Genomic DNA, 25,418 nt, shown 5'->3' on the forward strand with positions numbered 1-25,418 from the left:
ATTTGTTGATTTATTGATGACAGCCCTTCTGACAGGGGTGAGGTGCTATCTCATTGTGGTTTTGAGTTGCTTTTCCCTGATGATTAGTGATGTTGAGCATCTCTTTGTATGTCTGTTGGCCATTTGTATGTCTTCTTGGGAGAAATGTCTACTCAGATCCTCTGTCCATTTTTTAATTGGATTGTTTGTTTTTGCAAAGCGTTGTGTGAGTTCTTTATATGTTGTTGGGTATTAATCCCTTACTGGATATATCATTTGTGAATATCTTCTCCCATTCAGTAGGTCATCTTTTCATTTTGTTGATGGTTTCCTTCACTGTGTAAAACCTTTTTAGTTTGCTGTAGTCCCATTATTTTTTCTTTCATTTCCCTTGAGGATATATATCCAAAGAGATATTGCTAAAAGCGATGTCACGGAGTTTACTGCCTATTAGTTTTAGGTCTAACATTTAAGTCTTGAATCAATTTTAAGTGTAGTTTTGTATATGAGTACGTTGTAAGAAAGTGGTCTAATTTCATTTTTTTTGCATGTATCTGTCTAGTTTTGCCAACACCACTTATTGAACAGACTGTCTTGACCCCATTGTATATCCTTGACTCCTTTGTTGTAGATTAATTGGCAATATGTGTGAGGATTTATTTCTGGGCTCGTTATTCTATTCCATTGATCTATATATCCGTTTTTATGCCAGTACCATACTGTTTTGGTTATTGTAACTTCGTAGTATAGTTGGATATCAGGGATTGTGATGCCTCCCACTTGTTCTTCCTCAAATTTCTCTGGCTATTTGAGGTCTCTAATGGTTTCATATAAATTTTAGGATTAGTTGTTCTAATTCTGAGAAGAGTGCCATTGGTATTTTAATAAGGATTGCATTGAATCTGCAATTATTTGAGGTAGTAAGGACATTTTAACAATATTAATCCTTCCAATCCATAAGCAAGGTATATCCTTCCATTATTTTTATCTTGTTCAGTGTCTTATAGTTTTCAGAGTAGAGGTCTTTCATCTTTTTGGTTAAATTTATTCTTAGGTATTTTATACTTTTTGATGCAATTGTACATGGGATTGTTTTCTTAATTTCTGCTACTGATCATTTGTTATTGGTATATAGAAACACAAAAGATTTCTGTATATTGATTATCCTGCAACTTTACTGAAGTCAAACTAATATATTTTTTTTGGTGGAGTCTTTAGGGTTTTCTACATATAATATGATGTCATCTGCAAATAATGAGCGTTTTGCTTCTTCCTTTCCAGTTAGGGTGTCAAAAGGGATGACTTATAGACTTCTAGAAGAGAAAGTGAGGACCATTAGAACTTTACGTGGCTCATATAAAAACACGACTGACTACGTTTTCTTCTTTATCAGTTGACATGACTGTTAGACCAAGCAGCACTGTTAAATGTAAGAAGTACTAACAGACTGGAGGTGTCAGAAACCCAGGAGGAGCAAGCACTAGGAGGAAGTGAACAGGGGATACTTAGCCTGGAGGGGAGAAGGCTTAGGGCAAACATGATGGCTGATGTCAAGTATGAAAAGGACCATTGTGTGGAAGAGGAATCAGGTATCCTTGGCCTTCTCTAATGACAGGATTATAGAGACCGAGGATAAGACTCATCTAAGGCGGAACTGTTTCACCACTTACACCATCCAATAGTGGAACAGGATGCTTGTCCAGAGAGTGATTTCCCTATCCCTGCAAGTGTGCAAGCAGAAGCTGGTCAGTCACTTTTTGAGGACTGTTTTAGGAGAGATCCATGAATTATTGTATGATTGATTCTAAAGTTCCTTCTGATTTTTGAGATTCTGTGATTCTAGGATCATGTAGGTGTGAATGGGAAGGAATAGGTGGGAAATGCAGAGATTGGGTAACTATGATGGGTGGAAGGAATTGGAAGAAGACAGAGAGAGGAAACATAGATCACTCAATTATGGAAAGAAAATCATGAAGTCATACAGTCTAGAGGAAGAATCCATTATCTTTTTAGTCCCAAAGACCAGGATCATCCCCAAATGGTGTAGGGCTGTCCAAGAAAATTGCACTTCAAAGTAGGGTTTGAATCAATGTCTTTCACAGGCTTTTTGGGAGGTCATCAAGGACAGACTTCAAAACAGAATTTAATGGTGGTCAGAAAAGTGGAGGCCAGTGTGCCATTGGGTCCTTCCCCCCGCAGGGCTGGCAGGACTGCTGAAGGGGACCATGGGAGCAGGGCAAGGCGCATCCTTGGAAGCAGGCCTGAGGCACAGGCCCAGAGAACAAGTTTTAACAGCAAGAAGAAAGGGGTGGAATAATGGAAGAAGGAGGAAAGATAAGGGCAGACAGAACAGGTACATTTATTGTAAATGGGCAATTGCTTCCAGGGGTCTCAGGAGCACCTCTTTCAGTTGGTTCTCAGGGGAGAAGAGAGTTGGGAATCAGGAGATTGAGGCTCTCATGCTGGCTGTGCCTGAATTTCCTGGGTGACCTTGTAGATGTCACATCACCCTTTTGCCTCCTCCCTATTGTCAAAACTGGCATCCTGTGAGCGTAAAAGTGCTCTGGGCTTCACGGAATAAAATAGCACTAGAAATTTAAGATTGTTTGCATGTGTTGGAAGTGTTTGTGCTTGTTTACATATTTTCAGGGTTTGGGGAGGGAGAACTGGTAAGAGGAGGGTAGAAAGAAGGGTCAGAAGACATTGGGGTCAAAGTCTCTTGGCTCCACCTCATCATCTTGAAGAACCGAGGGGACCGGAATCTGGCAGAGTGCACATGCAGCCAGCCCCTCGACCAGCCGGGCATCAAAGAATAGAGCAGTCTACTCCCGCTCTGTTGTCCCTTCAGCAAATCCCATTGCAGCATCCAGAGACGAAAAGCGAGGCACGCCCCTCCCCCACTAGATGGCACTGAAACGCCTGGTAAGCGATTTTCAAAATGCAGGAAGAAAGAAAAAAGACAAAAAGAATATGGTGGAGGTGCGCTCATTTTGGCCTGCAGGCCCCGTTGTGTGAAGCAGGTTGGGGGACAGTCTTTTTTTTTTTTTTACCCCCCCTCCGTCCCCCGGGACAGCGCTTTACGCGGCAGTGAGGGACCTGGACTTTGGAGTGAGGGTGAAAATGACGGGTGAGCATTGGAGTGAAAAACCTAGGGTTTCAACCTGGGAGGGAAGCTCCCGGCCTTTGCGGCGCTGTCTCACGTGAGCCGGGCGGTGGGGTGAAGCCGCTCGCCTGCAGCCCACCCGCTCCAGGTCTGGGGTCCCGCACTACCTCCCAGAGCCCCCTCAGAGCTTAAATCCAGCCACCACCAGATAAGGACAAATCCCGGGTTTCATTGAACCCCACCTCCCCTCCTGAAAGCTTGAGCTCCCCCAGCGTTTTCAAAATCTATTAAGCACCCCGCCCCCGACGCCGCCCCCCGCCCCCATTAACATTCTCTTCCTCTTGTCTCGAAAGGATTTTTTTCTTTTCCTGCTGAGGAGGGAGGTGAGGGTGAGTGTGTGGGGGGGTGTCAGGCGCTGGCACGAGGCTGGACTGGCTCAGCCCCGAGTGCCATCGCCTGTAGCGAGCAGCAAGGCAGCGCCTGTGCAGTTCCGGGGAAAACAAAGATCAAACACAATGCAAGACACCAGCGACCCAAACCGGGGACGCAGAGAACTTCCTCAGCCCCTCTGAATGCCGACTCCGCAATCAGCGGTCTTTCCTTGAAAGAACTGTGCCCGATTTGAGGGAATTTTCCACCCCTGGAAAGAGACAAACAGGAGATGGAGGCAACATCCCTACATTTGTAATAATGCATGTAAACATGCTACATACCACATATATGTATGTGTGCATTAATATGGATGTGGTTGGGCACATACCTATCTAGACACCATTGACTTGCCTGGTCAAAAGCATGAGGCTTAGACATGTCGTGCCTGGGAAATGGTGCAGTTTATCTTTAAGGAGGCTAGAAAAATAAGAGATGAACCTCACGTTGCACGGATGACATCACTAGCTTTTGGCTGCGCGCTCCGTGTTCTCGTCTGTGGGTTTTAGCCAAGGCTGCAGCGCCAGGCGCCGAGCGAGCGAGCGAGCGCGGCAGCGGCTTCCTCGGGCGCCCGCACCCGGGCCAGGCGGTTTCCCGAACCCCCCACCCGGGGCGCAGCCTGGGCTCTCGCTCCACAGCACCGGCCGCGAGGCCCCGGGGCCGCCACGGCTGGAGGAGCAGGCGAGGAGCGGAAGCAGAGCGACCCAGCCTCCCTCCCCCACCCTCGCCCCATCACGTCGGCGACCGCCGCGCGCGGGGAGCCGGGTCGTGGGACTCCAAGGCCGGGACGCGATTCTCTGCACGCTGCCGAGTGAGCCGGCATCCTGGGCCTGGGTGGGCTGCGAAGACAATGGTGCCGCCTGAAAGCGGCTGAGCCGGGTTGGGCCGAGCAGACGCGGTGCTAGAGCGCCGGGGCTCCAGTGGCGGGAGAAGGGGGCGGGCTGTTCGGAGGGGCCGGGGCCGCCGTTCTCCTCGGCGCTTGCAGCATTTTCTTTGCACCTCCCTGGTCAGCACGTCCCGGGGCTTACCCGAGAGCCAGATGAAGTGAGGCGTCGCGGTCGCGGGGGCGGTCTGCAGGTGGCCGGGTGCACGCTCCAGGAAGAAGCCAGCGCCGGGAAGACCCGCATGACGCCCCAGCGGCCGGCTGCCTGGAGGGCGGCGCGCCGTGGTCGTGAGACCTGTCCATGGTGTTGAAGGCGCCGCGCGCCCCGCTCCGCGCTCCGCGCCGTGCGCCCTGCCGGGTGCGCCCTCCTCCGCGCGGCCGCTGCCCCGCGCCCGCCAGCCGCGGCCCCGCCTCCCAGTACCCGAGCCGAGGCCCGTCCAGTAACGCCGTCCGGGAGACCGCGCCGTCCACCCGAGGGGCCGCCTGAATGGCCAGGCGAGAGGCAGACGACCCAGGAGCCCGCGGCGAAAGGTCGGTGGAGACCGTGCGCCCACGCGGAGCCCGCCTTTGAGCGCAGCACGCCGGCCAGACGGAGCAAGGGACCTGCGGGTGACTAGAGGACGGAGGCTTTGAAAAGACCCGACCCAGAGAGGAAGAAGGTTTTTTTCCAGCTTGCAGACCGGAAGGGGGAGAGTCGCCGAGAGGGGACCTGGGTGGGACTCCGGGCCGCCGGCCCTGGCATCGGGAGGTTTCCTTCGCCGGCCGGGCTCCTCGCGCGTGTTGCAGTCCGTCCTGTCGCCGAGCAGCTTCTGCTGACAGCCCGCACCCGACCCCGAGGAAGCTGCGCGAGTGGAGCCTGTCGCCGCCCCGCACGGAGGAAGCCCCGCGGCCCCGCCGCAGCCGAGGGCGCCCGCTCGTTAGTTTCCGGCCGGAGGGCAGCTGCGCCCGAAGCCGGGCTGCGTGCACACGCGGCCGGTGGGGAGCAGTCGCTTCCTGCGGGGCGAGGAGGGGGCAGCAGGGGGCCGTCCCCGTGTCGCCGCGCCGCCGGAGGATGCCCAGGAGCTTGCCGGAGCCCCCCCGGATCAGAACTTTGTAGGCTGTCCGCCCCCATCCCCTCAGTCCCCGGGCCGCGTCCCGGCAGGTGGGGGCCCCCCCTCTGTCCTCCTGCCCCCGTGGCTCCGCCGCCCGCCGCTTTGTTCCGGGCGCGAGGAGGGAAGGCGAGGCTGCGGATGATGCCCATGGTGTAGCCGCGACGCGGAGGCATGGCTGCCGGAAGGGTACTGCTCTACACCGGCCTCTCGCTAGCGCTCTGCGCCCTGGGCATGCTGGCCGTGGCCATCTGCTCGGACCACTGGTACGAGACGGACGCCAGGAAGCACAGGGACAGGTGCAAGGCCTTCAACACCCGCCGGGTGGACCCTGGCTTCATTTACAACAACAACAACAACTTGCCGCTGCGGGCGAGCCGCTCGCGCCTGGACCGCTGGGAGGGCAAGCTCCTCCGGGCCCGCAATCGCCGGCAGCTGTTCGCCATGAGCCCCGCGGACGAGTGCAGCCGGCAGTACAACTCCACCAACATGGGCCTCTGGAGGAAGTGCCACCGGCAGGGCTTCGACCCCGACATCGAGGCCCTGGTTCGGAAAGGTAAGCGCGCGGCTCCAGGCGGGGCGCTGTGGAGGCGCCGCGAGGCCCCGCGCCCTCTGCTGCCTTCGCCCGGTCACAGCCCAGCAGGCCTCCTGCTTCCAGGCGGTCAGGCCATCCAGGCCCGGCCAGCCTCCCAATAGCTGCTGACAAATGCTCACCTCTCTCTCTACCCGGCCTCTTGTCTTGGCGTTTGTCTGATGAGATTCCAGTGGAATCGCATGGTCCAGGGATTTGATCCAGGCTAATGTTTCATCCGAAAAGGAAGAGCATCTATAATGTGCTGTTAGCGGAAGAAGCCCGTTGAGAGTCATGTGTCAGGGTAGACAGACTCCTGGTTTTAGTCTTTGTTTTAGATGTTGAACTGATTGAACAAGGGAAATTGGGGGAAACGTGTCACACAGAAGGCCTGATTCATACCAGAAACCTTTGCTGAGTGCTACACTCTACCATGGTGCAGGCGTTGGTCATATAAACATCGGTAAATCACAGCTCCTGCCCTAGGGCAGCTCAAAGCCTGTAGCATTAGACCACAGTTCTTGATTTTTCCTTTTCAGAAAGTGGTTGGCAAAACTGACTTGTGTGCATTGACTATCAGCGGGATCTAACAAGCCCAAAAAAAGTGGTTCCTCAGGTAACATCGAAATGGGCACTTGTATATATGTCTTCTGCAAACAAAGACTGTTTCCAGAAGACATATACACAAAATACCCAAAGTGTACTAAAACAGAAAAGAAACTGCATTGGCTAACACTAACATTTTATTGGCTAATTTAGTATGATCACATTTTTAAAAGTCTGCTCATTTGATGCAGTTTGTAAATCTGAATGATATACGCTGTAGGGACCGTCCTGCTCCATTAACCCACTGAAATACTGTTTGGGTGTTTATTAGTATTGCTCTGAAGAGGGATTGTGTGGTCTTCTCTGGGAGCTACATCCTGCAAGATGGGGTGTGATTTTACGAGTCTTGTCTGTCTCCCCCCATGTTTCATTCTCTTCCACTAGTAAGTGGTGATGGCATGGTGAAGGCAATATTGTTTCTCTGCAATCTTTGAGGCCAAGATATAAAACAGGTCTTAATGTCTTATACTATTACAATGCAGGTTGGATGCTGTTTGAAAATATAATTTGTGAGAACAAATGTTCTTTGAGTTTGATTTATAAAAATGTTGAAATAGGTCAGAAAAAAAGGTTCATAAACAAATGTCAATTGTTTAAGAATGACAAGTCCACCCATGGTCTTGACAAGACCACCTATGGTCTAGGTGGTCACTCAGATTTAGGTGAGATAGGTGCAGAAGGAGAACCCATCTTTAATGGTGTTTTGTAGGCTCTGTAGAAGGGCTAGGGAGTTCACCTGCTTTACTTAGGAGTGTGTTTGTATGACAAGCAGCATATCTGCTTTATGGTTAGTCTCTTATTAGAGCAGAGTGACCCATTTGGAGCTCTACAACTTCGTAAAGGTGTACGGGATATTAGAGACTTCCAGAGAGAGCCACTTGGGTTAGGATTTAGAAGTAGGAAAACAACAGCAAGCAGAATCTTTTCTGACCATGGGTGACTTAATAGCAGTTTGTAGATTCTCAGACTCGTAGAGTGTTATTTTATCCACTGTTTTCTGCTTTCATTAAAATTGCAACGATGGGAAGTTAGCCGAAACGTGAGGAAGAATTTATGTGAATAATGGCTGATAAACACTGGTAGGGCTTACCGAAGGACATTTCTTGAATTTCCTTCCTGGAACAAGATAGGTATCTCTGTGGGTAGTACTGGTTATTAACTGCACTTAGATAAAGGGGGACAGAAGGCATGGCTGCTGATGGTTTCAGTGAGGGTTTTGATTCCGTGCTGCTCTGCTTGGCAGTCTGGCTAGAAAGGTTGACTTGGTCTGTGCACCAGAGGGACTCGTTACCATAGTGACATGTTCTTCCGGTGAAGCTGGAAGCACAGTGACAGGGAAAGGGATAGGGGAAGAATGTACAACACTTTGACTTTGTATTGACTGATTTTTAATTGCAGCAACAGAAAATGGACACGGCGCAGCAGGGGAATTGAATGCACTGATACCTAGAGTTGGCAGGGCATTGTATTTCACTTCAACTAATGGAAATCCTGTTCCCCATCACCCCAAATGCAGCAATCACTGTCAGCTGCAAGCGCCCGCTTACCACGGCCGTTTCTGTCCATTTGACATTCTTGTTAGGTGTTATAGAGATAGATGGCATGCCGGCCTTACAAATCATCAGAGACTTAAGGTCACTAGCTTCCTTTTTAACCCCAAAACATGATCTTTGAAAGCCAAATCTTCCTTTTCTAAGTAGTGATAGACATGTTTTGGAAATAAGTCTTGTCTTATGTCAGGAGAATTCACAAGCCATTCTGGTAACGTACAGAGCGTGATTTCTAGACTTAATAATCAGTGTTCTTCCCAGATGGGCAGATTTCCGAAGGAAGTTAAAAAAAAAATGAAGTTAATATCCGTATATTTAAATTTAAGGCATCTTAGGGAAAGATACTTATCTCACAGTGTTCATTATCAGCCTTAAAAGATATCTTAGGCCTTTGTCTGTCTTTGAAACATCTTAGATTAACATTCTGGGAGATATGTGTTGAGCAAGGGGAAAGGGAAACCAGAGAAAAGACTGTTAAAAACCTGTCAGTATGATGGGAAAATTAGAGCTTTATCTAAATGATCGTACAGCCCCAAAGAACTCAATCATTTGTTAAATCAGTGTTCACCACATTAGAAAGTACTGTTTGTGCATTTTAAATAAAACAAAACCACACAATTAATAAGAAAAGAAGTCAAATCTATATTTGATTTGAAGATGAAGTCCTTTGGACTCATATTCTTTTTGAAATCCATTCCTTCAATGCCCAGCTGCCATGACTGTACCCACAAACATGCATTTCTGGTCACTGTGTATTTATTTGTCTTATTCAAAAGTAAGTTATTGGAGGACAGGAGAGATAATCATTTGTAACATAAAGCCACCAGATGCGTGCTACTTGGGAAATATCACATACAAATTAGGTTCACAGAAATGTATCCATCAAGCACTTATTCTAATTGTAGGAACACTTGTGTGGAAATCCAAATAAAGGATTAGTCAGAAAATTTGTGATTAAAAAACCCTGAAGAACTGGTGTGGCTCTCAGGGCAGGTTAATATTGCAACAGATGCTGCATAATAATTTAACAAGAAAGATTTTATGAGCAAAAGCTTTGTTAAGGAATAAGGGAAGCACAATACTTTTTGGGATAATACATGTCTCTAAATAGACACGTATCACCCACAATCATTATTTTTTGCATTAGCTTAGATTTTAATTATTTTCTTCTTGGAGGTAGGATTGGGGAGAGGGTATGGCAAGGATAGAGTACCCTGAAATTCCCGTATGACTGTACCCATAATCAGGTCTTCCGTCTTCTTGCTTTTCAACCTCATTCATGTCTCCTTAGTAAGTCACTGCAAGCCTTGGGGACAGATCAATGACAGGATCAGTTTCTGACATCCAGGGGACTTCCAGACCCTTAGGAGAAGCAGCTACAGGTAGGATTTTGTTCCAGGGATCATTTATATTCTTTGAGTTGTACTGAAATGTTACATTGATATGGCTTGAAATAAGTAGACCTTCAACTGAGATTCTAAAAACTTCTTTGTTGTTTGATAATAGACCTTACAATAGAATTTGACTTACATAGTTCCCATACTCATGGAGTGGTTGTCCATAGTCTGAGACTTATTTTATAAAACATTGTACGTATTCACAAATTTATCCTGTACTCTGCAAATCTTTACTGCACATGTGTGATGTGATGGACACGTATTACTAGATCAGAGGGATGAGTAAGACCCGGTCCTTAAAATCCCCATAGTCTGTTAGCAACACAGAGAATAAATGACAACTACGGGATGATGAGAACAACAGAAAAAGACATGGAGATACACAGATGAGACAGTGATAAATTGTGTCCACACTGGGGTGGGGTAAGGCGGGGACAGAGAGTGAGGCAAAGTTGCCTTGAGGAAATGAAATCTGAACAAGATTTTCCTGAAGTTTGGAGGTGACAGGGGAGGAAGGGCATTTCAGGCAAAGAGGCCAGTATGTATGCACCGCCATGGCGGTGGGCACAGCAGTTTGGCCTTCTGAGTGTTGATATCTGGGGTGAGAGAGAAGGAGCAGAGCAGGAGCAGGAGAGCAGGGAGGAACAAAGTCAAGGAGGTGTGTACTCGAGTCCCTGTAGCCATCTGTACTGCCCCGTAGGGCAGCCGCTAGCCACGTGTGGCCATTACAGTTAAAAGAACCAAAATTAAATACCATTAAAAATTTATTTCCTTAGTCACACTGGCCACCTTATAAATGCTCAATAGCCATGTGTGGTTCACGGCTATCGTATTGGACAGTGCAGATTAGAGGACTTGCCCATCATCACAGAAAGTTCTAGTCATTTGGACAGGGCTACATGGGTCCTGTAGCCTCTGAAAAGAACAAGCACATACTTTGTTTCAGTTGAGGGTGATTAAACACGATAATTTGGGCTTCCATTTAAATATATTATTCTACATTTGAAGAAACTTTGCTACTTGCACGTTTTAGGCAGAAGGTTTTCGTTCATGGTCAATTATGTTAAATCTGTATTTTATTACTTTTCCATTTTTGACTCACAGAATTCTCACATTCTTCTCTCTCTTCGTCTCTCCTTTCCCTCTCTAAACTCCATTAAAAGTAACTCGCAAAGTTGAGTGGGTGGGAAAGATTAATAACAATAATTGCCAAACGCGATGCCAGGTACTCTTCTAAGAATTTTACATATATTAGCTAATTTATTCTTCATAATAGTACTCTGAGGTGGGTATTACTATTACTATTACTATTTTTATTCCTATTCTCCAGTTGAGGAAACGGAGGCACAGAAATATCAATTAACTTGCCACATCATATGATAAGGAAATGAAGGTGCCAGGATTCGAATTCTGGCTTCCGGTCGGGGAACTCACCACTGCACTCTGCTGTCAACACAGAGTGTGTTGGGACAGGGGTGGGGTGGAGTGGAGGCTGGTATATTGATCCCCCAAATCAAAACAGAAACAGGAAGTAGTTTTCGAATCTCACCTAGGTGAGACGTGCTCGAGAACTCACCTGAGCACTGAGGAGGAAGGTCTTTTAAAGTGGTTCACACATCTTGCTTTGAGACCTGCTGACTGAAGTTCTTTCATAAGATTTGTGAGTATTTACTTTGTTCATTGTGGTAGATGCAAAAGTTATAGACGTGAAGGAGTGAGTACTCATTCATTCCACAAATATTTATTGAGCGCCTAGGCGGCTGGACATCGTGGAGAAGCTTACCTTCCGTGGGGGAGAGACAGACAATAAATCAATAAGTACATACGGACTAAAAAAAATATCGAATAAACGAATCAATGTATAATGTAAGGTGAAGTAGTGAGTGCCATGGAGTGTCTTTGCCCGTAGGAAGCATAAAGGGGAAGATGGACAATAAGCCAAAATTAAATAGTTCCATTAGTTTTGGTTTTGAAACCTGGGGAGGCTTTACCTTCTCATAGGAAAATGCATACAGGTACCCACAGTCTTTATACATATATAGCGCGCATCCCCGTGCATTCACGTTGTGTGTATGCCCAGATGTACACGTCCATGCCCTCTTCACACCCTTCCTCTCCAGCCATGCTGGAATACAACTCAGCAGTGAGAGGGGGCATTTACGGAAGGAGCCCTGTGACTCCATGGGCAAATGCGTGTGTGGGAAGAGAGAAGATGGGGTACAGAGATGGGTTTTGAGCACTGCTGTGTGCTGAGCCTTCTGCTGGCTGTTGGGGGACAAGAAAGGCATTATGTGGTTCCTGTCCTGAGGGAGCTTGCACTCATGGTTCCCAAGTTCATTGTCACATGCGGTTGGAGCAGGCTCTTCCTCTGGAGGTGACCTCTGTATCAACTGGGTCAGGGATCAGCTGGTCAGGGAACTCAGGGGTGAGCTCTTCTTACTGAGTCAACAAAGGCGAGAGCCTTATTTCTATTTGAGAAGGTCAGTTTATTCTTTTACTGTAGGGTTGTTAAGGATCAATTAGAGGATCGATTCTGTATATTCCACTTTGGATTGTCCGTTAAAAATATTTTCTCTCTCTCTGCTATTAGTATGTTAGTAGGTAATCCTAGACCTTCAGGAAGAATCTGAAACACACCCTGGGTGAGTTTGACCTCTCTCTCTCTCTCTCTCCCTCCCTCTCTCTCTCTCTCTCTCTCTCTCTCTCTCTCTCTCTCACACACACACACACACACACCTATATACTATAATACATCTAACATTAGGCAGTGGTGATAAACATTCAGAGGCAGATAGTTTTATAACTACTGAACCCCAAGCAGTATGCAGAGAGAGGAGACGGCAGGCCTTGGTGGATGAGTGGACAGAAAATTTATTCTAACATCTTAATGGGATATGTGCTGTTTTTGAGAGCATGCATACATTCTTTTAAAGAACTTTGTTTTTTCATCTGTAAAATAATGGATGTGGATTATGTAAACTTTAAGCCCTTTCACACTTGAACACTTGATGAGAAAGTTAAATTTAGGCCGTAGAGAGTAAATAATGGGTAAATGGTTGAGAGAAGGTGAAAAGAGAGGGAAGGGAAAGAGGGAGGGGAGGGGGAGAGAAGAAGAGCAAGATGGAGAGACAGAGAAGGACACATTTACAAAGGGAGCTCCCTCCCTGGCGCTCTGCTAGTTTGTAATCGGAAGAGGTGGAACGCAAAGCAGCTAATTCTGTACATACTGATATAGAGTCATGTAACAAAAATTCACCTTTTTCTAATGATTTGTAATGCCATGTTGCAGATTGGAGTTAAAAATTTAAATACTGATTGGAGAAAGGTGGTAGAGGCGGCACCACAGGGTGATTGAACTTAGGGCCACTGAACTGTGCACTTAGAAATGGTTAAAATGTTATGTATGTGTATTTTACCATATTTAAAATAAATAAAAAGATATTTAAAAACTTAATAGGAAAAGGAACTGGATACTGGTACGTGTGTAGAATATAGCCAAAGGGGGACAAAAAAAGATTATAGCCAAGGATCTTCATGCAGTCAACACATTTATTGAGCACCTCCTATGTGCGAGGTACTAGCCCAAGTATGCTTGGGATACAGAAATGAAGACCGACAGAATTCCTGCCTTCATAGGGCTTACATTTAAACAGTTGTGAGCATTGTACCTTTTTACTTTGTTTTTCCAAACAAAATTTTTAAAGAAAACCAATATATAAAACAGGTAAAAGTAACAAATACATTCCTTTGGCCATTTAAAAATTACATTACGGGAGGGGGGAATAGTAGAAGAGGGTAAAGGGGATCAAATACATGGTGACAGAAGGAGGACTGACTCTGCGTGGTGAGCACACAATGTGATACATAGATGATGTGTTACAGAATTGTACACTTGAAATCTATGTAATCTTGCTCTCCATTGTCATCCAGTAAATTTTAATTAGAAAAATTATGACGAGGAACACTTCACGGTATTTATTCTAAGAATGTCTTTTGAGTGCCAGCTGTGTCAGGCATATTACCTGGGGCAGAGGACCCTGAGTAAGATCCATAATTCCTGTTCTCAAAGAGAAAAAAGAAGGATGGAGTGTCCAAGAAGACTAACAAAGACACGCCGCCGGTTGCTTCTCTGAGAGATTTATGTGCTGGGTGGGGGCTGGGTGATTCCTGAGTTTTGGAGCAGTTCGGGGAGTCTTTGTCGAAACAAGGGGTGTTCTTAGAGAGGTTATCTGTGTGTGGATTGATCAGGTGAACTCTCAGCCTCATTTAAAACTTATTCATGAATTTGGATGAGGTAATACTTGTCTAGTCTGCCGTCCCCAACCCTGTCCTCCGGAGGCAGCCATCGCTTCCAGGGTTTTATAAACCAAACCTGAGATATTCTCTTCAGCAATTATTTAAACATAATAGCAAGGAGAAATATGTCAGGTAGTGAAGAGGTGATTCAAGGATGGAAAAGTTTATTTTTTGTACATTTGTATACACAGAGGCGATGTTTGAAGGCCCATTTCAGGAGTCATCAGGAATCTTTTACAGGTAACGTTTATTCTGATTGGAAGCTGCTGTTGGCTTTCAAAGAAGTTTCCACAGATTTGCTTGCTGCTTTTACGAGAGACTGCAGGGTCTGAATTATTTCAATTGATTTTTTTTTTGGGGTCAAAGAATTTTGCCAAGAAAAGGCAATTTACTTTATATTAGATCATCTTCATAGATTTGTATCGTTTCCTGAGTTTTAAAATGGCCTGCTCTTCTATATGCTGAACTTTGCCCTGTTAGACACTTTATTTGCTCCAGATCCTCTCTCATTCAATTTTGCCCTGAATTTCTCTTCATCTTTGTAATGGCAATTCTGTTTAGGCAAACACAACTCCGATTCCCCAAGGCCCTGGCGTATTTCGCAGACCTGGATGGAATAGTTGTTTTTATTCCAAAGCTCGGGGCTCATGTGCATTTGTATGTCAACTGATACCGTCCTGGGATGCAGCCGGATGCTGTCTCATGAGGCTGAAAACATGGGTTCCTTGCAGCCTGGCGCTTCTCCTCCTGGCTGTATCCACATGGGTACATGAAACACATCCAAGAATGTCCATGGCACCACTATTTGTAACAGCAAAATAAGTACATAAACAAAAAGGAAAAGCTTAAGTGTCCATTAAAAGGAAGATCAATAATGAAGTATGGTATGGTCATACAATGGAAGCTATCACCATGTATTTAAAATAAATGTACTAGAGCTGCATGTTTCCAAGTGGATAAACATAAAGTTTGAGTAAAAAAAAAAGCAGGGTGCAGAATGAAGTGTAGAGTATGATGGCATTTACATGAAGCTCGAAAACAGATCAAATAATGTTAGGTATTGTTTATGGAAACATATTTGCGTTGTATTTATAAAAATACGCATGGGACTGATAAACACAAAATGAAGAATGATGTTTACCTTTCTCAAGACAGGAAACGAAATGGAACTGAGAAGGTACTTGAAAACCATTTGTAATATTTTATTTCTTAAAATACAAAAAAGATCTGATGGAAATGGGCCACGTTCATGCAGGCACACTCCGGCTGTGTGGGAGGTTGTGAACAATTCTTACAAAAGAGTTAAAATTTTACCCTGTTCAGTGTGCAGGAGGAGGGTTCTTTAAGGAACATTGGTGGAAAACTTTGTCTTTGAACAATCTGTGACTGACTTTTGTTAGTAGTAGCAAGAGGCATTTAGACAAGAGGAGAATCAGGTAACCAACAGTTTTCTTTGACAGTGGCTCATGGGGGAAGGGTGAAGAAAGAATGAAATTATGTTTTATTCCCTTCTGATGTGGTGTGAGAGGAGGAAGTGAGGGCTTTAACATGATTTAGTTCCGAGATAGAGACTAATCGGCAAGTCACTCCCCCCTTGGTAAATTTCCTGCAGTTTATGGAAAAACCAAGGGTTCCAAGGGCCAGAAATTTCGACTAAAGCCACCCCTCCAATGAACTTGATCAGACATTGAACTTGAAGTAGATGTGGCACGGAGACTGAGCGAGGGTGGGATGAAGCAGAGACTGAGCACAAACCTGTGGGAAGACATGTGAACCCAAGGGAAGAACGCAGTGTGAACTAGGAAAGGATAAGCCAAGAACCGCTCACTAAGAAGGAATCAGAATTGTACTCCTCCAGCAATTTTCATAGCACTTTCTGAAGCGGAGTAGAGAATGTTATGTTGGTGAAACTTGAAGTGGTTTTATGATTGATGTATAAGGTATGGATTCTTTATTCTTAAAATTATGAGATTGACTTCAGCCAAGAGCCCCAGTCTTATGATAACGATATATTCCTATTCTATTTATACCAACAATAGCTGGATCAGAAAAGTCCCATGAGAATGAGAGCAAGGGTTCCCTTTTCACCTAAGGATACTTTAAAACACCGCCAAAGCTGGGCCTGAAGCTATAGTGATCATGAAAGTCCCCAGGGACTTCCTGGGTGTTCAGGCAGAATAACTTCCAAGCTCATGTTTCAGGACCCACAGGGCTGGTGAGATGTTCCGATGCAGATCCAGGCAGGTCTGCATTGGAAGGACCCAGGTGGATGGGCTGCTTCCTTTGTCAGGCTCTGCAGGGAGCTGGACCCACAGTGCACCTCTGCTCTTTCTTAGGTGGATGACCTTCCGCTTTGGAAAACGCTGGTCTCTGTGTCCCCAGCCTTTGCCTCTCTCTTCCTCCTCCCTGGACGTGTTCACACAAAGGAAACAGAAGGTAATCCTGCTTGGCCCTGGTTCTTTTCAGGTGTGGCCTCTCTCCTGGCCTGGCGTTCTTCTCTTCAGCTCTTTCACCTTCAGGGCACTTTCAGGCCCCTGACATTCGGTTTCCTCCCGTCTCCATGCTGGGACTGCTCCTTCTCCTTGACAATCTGCCTCCTCCAGCTTTGGAGGCTCTGTTCTCTCATGGATCAGCTTCTGCCTCTGTCCTTCCTCCTTCTCCTTCGCGGGCTCTGCTTTCTTAGCCCAGATGGTGTTCTTCAGGATTCCACTTCTTTATCTCACCCTCCACCTTCTTGATCAATGTCATACGTGTCCATGGCTACATTTGCCCCTTGACACTCAGCTGGTTGCGCTGGAATCTCTTGCTCAGACTTTCCACTCTAACCTGTTGCCTCCTGGTTATTTCCACATGGATGTTCCATGGGTCTAAAAAAACGCTATTTTCTCTTCCCCCCCAGAGTCATTTCTCCTTCGTGTTCCTCCATCTTGGGGAATGACATCACTGCCTCTCTACTTGCCCAAACCAGAAACTTGAATGTCATCCTTCGGGCTCTCTTCCCTCCTGCCCTACTCTTCCAAGTACAGAACAAGTCACTTTTACTCCTGGTACTTTTATGCTCAGCTCCCCGTCCTATTCAAATATTGTTTTCAGGTCCTCCTCACCTGTACTCCTGCGTAACTCTCTGTTTGGTTTCCCTGGTCTCTAATCTCACCTCTCATCAATGCTTTCTTATTCAGAGCGATAGTTCCTAAATGTAATCATGTTACTGCTGTGGTGGCAATCCATCAGTGGCTTCCCTGGCCCATCAGTCAGGATAAGGGCTATTACTGTCACCTTGGTACATAACGCCCTATGGGTCTGGCAGCATCCCACCCCCCCACTCTCCATCCTTTCACATATTTTTCTCGGGACCAGCACCCGAGGAGGACTTCTGGGCCCCTAAACAGGGTACGCTGTTTTATGCCTTGGGAGCCTTTGCGTATGAAGCTTATTCCTTTACCTGGATGTCCCTGTCCCTCTTTGCCTCCCTACCACCACCACCCCACTGCCCCAAATCTGCCTGGCGTACACCTGCTTATCCTTCAGGAATCAGCTTCAGGCCCCTCCTCCAGCTTTTGCTTGGTGTTCTCTCACCCCCATCACCCAGGTAGAACTGCCTTCTGTCACACACCAAACATACTCCCTTCCTAGCACCAGTGACATTTTGTTTCTCCATATGTTTCCCTTCTTTTTGAGACTATTTTTGAACTATTTCTTATTCATCTTTTTATCCGCAGTGTTTTGCATAATGCATGGGCCATAATTGGTGTTTAATACATATTTGTTGAATGAATGAAGGTTTATCTCAGTGAATGCAGTCGATCTGGAAATGTTATTTAACAAAGAGCCATAATTTCATTGGACTAGAGAGACTCACTATTAACAGGAAACCTGCTGTGAATTGTTCTTTAATGCATGTGATCAACTTCAGTTTATTTCCTTTGTTAAGGTTTGTATTTCACCCATATTTCTGATTCACAAGAGGAGAATTTCAAGTGGGGACTATTCCCTTTTTCCTGGCTTAGGCCTCTTTGTCATGATGTTGCCCACTTACTTTCCTCTTTATGCCTTTCCTAGACTGATCTTCTCACCCATACTAGATTGGATAAAGAGAAGGCTACCTTCATTTCTTGTTCCTATCATGGATGTAAGGATTTCCAAATTTACTGCAGGGCCTGGCACATCTCACTATTCCTTTAGAATCTGTTTCCAAGTTTCTCAGTATTTCTCATCAGGAATGTCTTCAGGCTATCTCAGCGAAGCCTCTCTCTCATCTGGTTATTCAAGGCAGCTTCCTCAGAGCTCCTCTGATAGCGATTTTGGTCAGGTAATGACTACAAATCAGAGGCTGTGCGTTGTGTAGCTGCCTCCCCTCTGGTCTGTACCTCAGTTCACTCTTTGTGACTTTCAACAGCAGTGGGTCAGTGATGCTGGGAAAACAGCAAGTATTTGTCTCCAGTTGTCTGGCACTTCTGTCCCCACTGTGGTGGGTGAGCAGCAGTGCTCACAGAAAGCATCCATCCTCTACAGGGGGTTTTGGGGACAGAACAGCGTCGGGGTCCAATAATACATCTTTGCTTATGAGGACCACCGAGTCCCACTTCAACAGCGGGTGAGCGAGATGGTCACTCCTCCAGGTCTCACAGAGAAGTGGATTCTCTTCCCAAATGACAGTGCGTTGTTCAGGCTGGGTCATCTCACAGGGAAGGTTTTAAGGACTCCTCCTTTAGCCACGTGGTCTGCTAAGGGCAGAGCCCGTTGCTATCTCATTCGATAAGTAGAGTGATTTCTGGTTTCAGCCGATAAATATAGGTGCAGCCGCGTGGCTGGGCTCTCTAAACTAGGTTGCATAAATGATTCATACCAAGGAAACATTTTCTATGACCACTTATAACACCTGGATTTATATTAGTTAACTCTCTGCTGGGTGTAAGCTAGAAAACTGGTTTCTAGTACCTCCTGCCCAAATTGCATACAGTGCAACAGATCGAAATTCAGACTGTGTGTTCCGTAGTAACCACTGGGTAGGGATCCCAGCTGAACTGGTGTATTAAAGAGCTGGCTTCCGTTGTCAGAAATACTTATAAAAACTATGATGAGTTGCACAATAATGTGAATCTCCTATATGGTGCGTAACTCTTACCCTAGAAAACTCTCTCTCGTCATGTGTGTTTATTTAACCATCTGTAGGAACCCAGAGGTTTATTTCCAACTGGAAGGTGGCATTTCATCTCTTTGGGGCAGCAGAATTGTTAACATTTCAGAGGAGGACTTTTCTGCTGCCAGGCCCAGCACCGGTGTCAGCTTTTATTACACATATCCATATCCGTAGTGGTGTGGTGGCTGGCTCGGCACTTGCAATCAATAAGCTGCTAAAAAGGGAGATGCATCAGAAGCCATAATGGCTTCTTCACACAAGATAGATTGTCTCCAGGCAGTGGAGTGCATTGAGGAAGGCCGATGATGATATCCCTGTATTGAGATCCTTATTATTTAGAAGAAAGAAATGGACTCTCTGAAGGTGCCGAGTCCTACAATAAAGACTTTAACAGGCTAAACATGCATTCCAGGAGGTTTTGTGTCCACTGTGAGAGCTGAATTGAAAACAAATTCAGTTTGTTTTAATGGAAGAATTCCCAGATGGAGAAATACAGAATTAATTTCTTTGGCCTCAAATGTTACCGGATTGTAGTTGTCCTTGGTTGTCCTATTAATTTAAAAAATCTTCTTGTAGTCTGAACACTGGTTTTAAAAGTGACTTGAGTGAGCCTGCATACAGCATCCGTGAGGAGCTGGGAAAGATGGACGTCCTCCAAGGGATATAGGGGGGGGTGTTGGAGGGTGGGGGAAACTTACAGAAGACAACACAGAGCTCCTTGTAAGGTTCTTGACCTGAAGTCTGTGGACATGCAGAGTGAAGGTTATACCTGAGCTGAGGGTATGTATGTACAGGTGAGTTCCTAGGGATAGCAGAGTTTTTCCAGTGGGGTAACAATTTCTACGCTGGGTTTCTCCTTCATGATGCATGAGTAAATTGCACAGATTATATATTTATTTATTCAACAAATCTTTGGTGAATACTTGTATGTCAGGATTTATAGTAGGCACTTAGGGTAGAGTAGTGCTCCAGATAGGCACCCCCTCCCCACCTACACAGAGGTTATATTCTGGTGAGACAATGAAAAGGTAAATAAGGAAAATATGTAATACATTAGACATTGATTAGTGCTAAGGGTAAAAAAAACCAAAGCATGGAAAGGGGTAGGAAATGTGAAGGAAGGGTTGACATTATAGATGAAGTGTCCAGGGAGGACGTTACTGAGAAGATGACTTCTAAGTAAAGACCCGATGGACATGGCGGAACATGCCATGGGTATGTCCGGGAGACGGGATTTCAGACAGAGGTGGAACAAGGGCAGGGGCCCTGACGTGGGAGAGCCGCTAGCATGCTGGAGAGATACCGAGGATGGCAGAATGGCTGGGGGAGCAAGCGAGGGAGGTTGTAGTAGGTTATCATGTCAGAGAAGTAGAGAGTGTCCTCACACAGGGTTCGGAGGACAGAGGAAGGAGCAAGTGCTTGCTTTGGCAGCACACATACTAGGAAGTGGCAGGAGGAGTGAGATGGGAAGTAACTGTAAGGTTCTGAGGAGTGACATGCTTCGATTCATGGTTTGAAAGGATCCCTAGGGTTGCTGAGTTTAATAATATTACAGTGGGGGCACGTATAGAGGCTGGAAGACCAGCCCACATAGATGGTGGCTGGAACCAGAATGATGCCAGAAGAGATGATGGGATTCTGAACATATTTTGAATGGAAAACGATCAGGATTGGCTGATGGATCAGTGCAGGCTGGGTGAGAAAAAGAGAAGTCAAAGATTGCACCAAGGTTCTTAGCCTGAGGAGCCGGTCGAGTTGCCACCAACTATGAAGGGTATGACTGTCGGAAGATGTTGATCTGGGGATTTATTATTTTGGATCTGATAACCTTTGAGATGCCCTTTAAATGCTCAAGTGAGATGTCAATAGTTAGCGGGATATATTGGTCTGGGTTCAGGGAAGCAATTTCACTTGGGATGTAAATTTAAGAGGCATCAGATTATAGTATTTAAAGTCATGAGATTAAATGAGATCACATAGAGAGTGAGTGTAAATAGAGAGGAAGAGGGTTCCAAGGGTTAAGTCCTGGGACACACGGACTTTATAGAGCTCATGGAGATGAGGAGGAATCAGACCGGGATGGAACAGCTAGTAGTGTAGTGAGAGAAAACCTAGGACATGTGGTGTCCCGGAAGCCAAGTAAGGAAAGTGTTTTAAGGAGAAGGAGCACGTGATCAAGCATGTGCAAGGCTGCCAATGGGTCACGTAAGATGAGCTCAGACTTGAACTTTGGATTTCATAAGGTGGAGGTCACCGATTTCAGTGGTGGGTTCAAGAGTGAATGGGAGGCGGGGAGGAATTGGAGACCGTGAGTTTAGACCACTTTTTAAAGGATTTTTGGTGCAACAGTGAGGAGAGACACGGTAGCTGAACTGAGAAGATTAGATTAAGAGGGATTTGAAACACTTTTTTAAATTAGAGAAATAATAGTATAAGTGTGTGCTGCTGGGAATGATCTAGTAGACGGGGCCAGAACTAATGGTGGAGAGAGAGAGAAAAGGAAGAATTGCTGCAGCAATTGCTGGAAAGGATTGAGGGGGGAAGGAAGATAGATGAAAGGGTGGGAAGGGAAAGGAAGTGTCCCAGGAAGAAACGCATGTTTTAGGTGAGCGAGGAAGTGAAAATCCAAGACTTTCTTGATGCAAGTTATCAATCATTTTGCTCACACTACAGGCTTGTGGGATAGTTTGAGCCAAGAGCTTTAAGTTTCTTAGGGGAGCGTGTCTATAGTATGCCAGCATTTTATTGCCATTGAGCATTTAATGGGAGTTTCTCTGAAGAAAACAGCATTGGAGAGTGAACGACATTCTGGATATGCATGTTTGCTTTGCTCTCTACTTTATAAAACGGAACTGGCCAGAGTGGCCTAACTGTTCTGTACACCAGGGAGCTGGTGATTGGCTGGACATTCTGAGACATTTTGCCCTTGGGTGTTAGTTGGAATGTGATGTGTTGTATCTTGAGGTATGGTGCTCTGAAAAGTTTAAAAAGATTTCATTTGTTAAAGATAGGAAAGCCCATCGTCAAACCTCTCTGACTAGCTGCTGTAGGGATCCTTTAACCAATGGTGTCTGCAGTTTTTCACTTAATGGCATCACTCTAATCAGAACCTTAGGGTGCTTGGCTGTGATGACATTGAGGTCATTTTTGAGATAAAGCTGCTTTATGTTCAGGCTGAATAGCCACAGTCTTGCCTTGTCATCCTACAAATGCTGCACTGTGTCTGCATTTCAGGGCCGCTGATTAAATGACCAGACCTGTGGTGGTATAGAATTAGTCCTCTTTGTTTCTTATACTGTAAGTTTCTCTGGAAAACAAAGCCCAAGAATTTCTGGTAACCTCTCAGCAACAAATATTTTCTACGTGTAGGAATTAAAATCACAAAATCTTCCTTTCTCGGAATAAAAAAAGAGTCTGGATGTTGTGCAAAAATTATGAGCTGCATTTATAGGCAATTACTTGTCTGTGTTTTTTGCGAAGGTGTGGATATTAATAGCCTCCTGTATTTCTTCCTTTGGGATTGTAAGGACTCAAAATTCTAAGAAAAACTGTAAGTTCTAGAGATAAAATAACAGGTGCAAGTTGGTGGAGCAGGCAGTGTATAATTTTACCTTTGCCTCCTACTCTGAAATATGGGGGCAAGTGCCTCCCAATTTGGAAACCATGTGAGAAATGTCATTCATTGCTACCTATAATGGCACCTAACTTTTGACTTTCTACTTTACCTTTTGGGTTTATGGCTGGGAGTCTATCTTGTTCCACTTCTATTCAAGTAGGTTCTGCAGTTCCATAAAAAGTCTTTCAGGAGGTGTGTCATACCTAATTGTTTTTCAAGCTCTTGGAAAATTTATAGCTTATGGTTTTTCCTTGTTAGGTTATTGCCACTTTCTCCCACAGCTGTCACAGGAATAGCCTTGTTCAGTAGGTTGCTCTCCTCCCTAACTTTGTATCATCTGCTTGCTCTATCTCTTTCAGTAGCTATTCTCTCCATAATATCCTTTCATCAGTACTTTTTTTCACCAATCAAACCCTACACCACGTCGCCAATTTGTGGGCATATAGAGCAGACATGATTATTCCCATTCTTACACATGAGACACCTGAGACGCTGAAAGTTTATCATCTATTGCCTAACTAGGTAAGAGCGGGACCATACCTGGATGATTGCCTTTTTCTGTGTTCTTTCACCCCTGCCACTCCTGATGTTTCTTCATAGGTTGCATTGGGGATGTGCCTGTCTGTGTATTTTCCCTGTTTGGTATTTCCCCCTGGACTTCATCATTGCATCCATAGGACTGACCAGATGGGTGAAGGGAAGTGCAGTGCTGACGGTCCCAGGCAACCAAGCCGTATCTTTCCACAGGCATCAATAGCCTCAGACATGGTATCTGGAGGGGAAGAAACTCAGAACTACATTTCATACATCATGATTAGCCTCCTGTGTGATCCCCCACTTTTGTTCTTCTTCTGTCTTCTGTTTGGATACCGACAGTCTGGGTGATGTTGGAAGCCAGGATTGAAGATAGGAAAGGCTCGGGACATCTGTGTCCCTGAGTGACAGGAAACGGTGGTTGCCCCTGTCTTGTTGGGCAATGGAGCAAAAGATGAACTTCTTTCTTAAGCCACTGATATTTTAGAGTTGATTTGTTAAAGTAACTAGTATTTCATTATTTACTCATATATATAATAATTTATTGCATCCCTTTTCAACTCTCACATGAAAACCTATATTGGAGCTACCATTATGGCAACATATAAACTGTCTACATTCAGGTTAGCACAATAAATACTAGATCCTTCCACCAATACCAGCATCGCAATGGTGTTTCATTCATTTATAGGCATTTGTAACAAGATTTGAAGAAATAAAGGATTAGTTCAGTACTTTTCACTCCAAATTTTAAAGCGTGGGTAAAAATCACTTCACTTAGTCCTGGTTATTGTTTCAAAATCGAAGAGAAACAATCCACCCCGAGCCTATTCAGCTGCTAGAACTCCATGGGAGTCTGTCCGTGGTCCTGAATATTTTAGTATTTTCAACCTTTCTACTTCAAATCTCATCACCTTTAGTGTGTACAGTATTTCTTATAGAGCTTATCCATCAGACAGTTATTTTTCTCTTTAAACAAGCAGACTTCTCTTTTATCTCATCTTACCAAAGTTTTCTACTCATGATTTCCTATTCTGTTTCATAACGTTATCAAAAGAGCTCCATGCTGTAAGTTCCCTTTCCACCAATATGAATCCCTATGACTTCTTCCCAGGCAGGAGGCATATCTCCAATATATTGCCTCTTTTACTCACTCACTTGAAGTTAGAGTCGATACTGTTTAAAATTTTGGTATTGAAAAATTTCCACAGTGCCAACGGGAGAATGTTCGTCACTAACCCTCGTCACTCACACCAGATTAAACACAAAACTTCTCCCTTAAAGACCTTTAAGTTTGAAGTCCAAGGCTTATTAGGTTTATCATAACACGATTTGAGAAATACTTTTGATGTTAACCGAATGTTAAAACATTTATGTGTAAAGTGCTTTTGTCTAGGCTTCTGTTTTAAGTATCTTCATTGGAATGGAGGTCGTTAACGGTTTAGACAACTTCCAAATTCCAGTTTCACTATTTCCTGTGTGACCTTCTGCAAGCGACTTAAGTTTTTTTTCGAACTCAGCTTCCCTATCTGTAAAGTGAATGTTTTATTTTTAATTTACCTCATAGAGTTATTGGAGGGCTTGAGTTTATGCTGGTAGCGACCTGAGAATGGTTACTGGAATATTGTGTTGACTAATCATATTTAAAACTCACGAGAAAGTAGAATGGATTAAACAGGATCATTTATACGTAGGTCTCTGTGTTACATAATTGCCAAAATGATCTCTGTTGCCAGTGCCTTACGGAGACATATCTGAATGTCTCCAGTTAGTAATTTCTTTTGGGCATTCTCTTCACCTTTCAGATAAAGTTTGCTGGTGTTTTTTTTTAAGTTTGCTTTTTTAATAATCTGTCTTTGGCCCCATCTTGGTTATCTCTATTAAAATCAACAACAACTAAACTAAAACAGAAATAAATAAAAAGGGTATTAAAAAAGGAACCCAAAACAAAATTCTTCAACTTTGTTGAAACCAGCTTGACCAAAAAGCACGATCCACAGTAGAAGAACTGGGTCTAGGGAGAGCTGTGAAGTTCGTCTTTAAAGGCCTGTCTTCCCTTTCAGAATCATTTCCTCCCTTGATAGAATCCATTTTTATCAATGAAATCATTTCTCTACCTTCCTTCCAATCATACCTCTTCATCTTAGGCAAGAGTCTTTTACTATCAGTTGTAAATGACCAATAAAGTTCAATGCCTGGCCCTTCCCAGAGGAACTCGCTCCAAAT

General features: G+C 45.0%; 1 protein-coding gene across 1 annotated transcript in view; it reads left to right on the forward strand.

Annotated features, from left to right (window-relative positions):
* The first annotated feature begins 5,643 nt into the window (after window positions 1-5,643).
* Window positions 5,644-25,418, forward strand: part of TMEM178B (transmembrane protein 178B) — a 318,756-nt gene continuing 298,981 nt past the window's right edge. Inside the window, exon 1 of the mRNA XM_081038026.1 lies at window positions 5,644-6,038. Coding sequence (XP_080894152.1) covers window positions 5,657-6,038 — 382 coding nt within the window. The 5' untranslated portion in view covers window positions 5,644-5,656. The remainder of the gene's footprint in view (window positions 6,039-25,418) is intronic.

This window comes from Rhinolophus hipposideros (genome assembly GCF_964194185.1).
Source record: "Rhinolophus hipposideros genome assembly, chromosome: 25".
NCBI classification, from domain to species: domain Eukaryota; kingdom Metazoa; phylum Chordata; class Mammalia; order Chiroptera; family Rhinolophidae; genus Rhinolophus; species Rhinolophus hipposideros.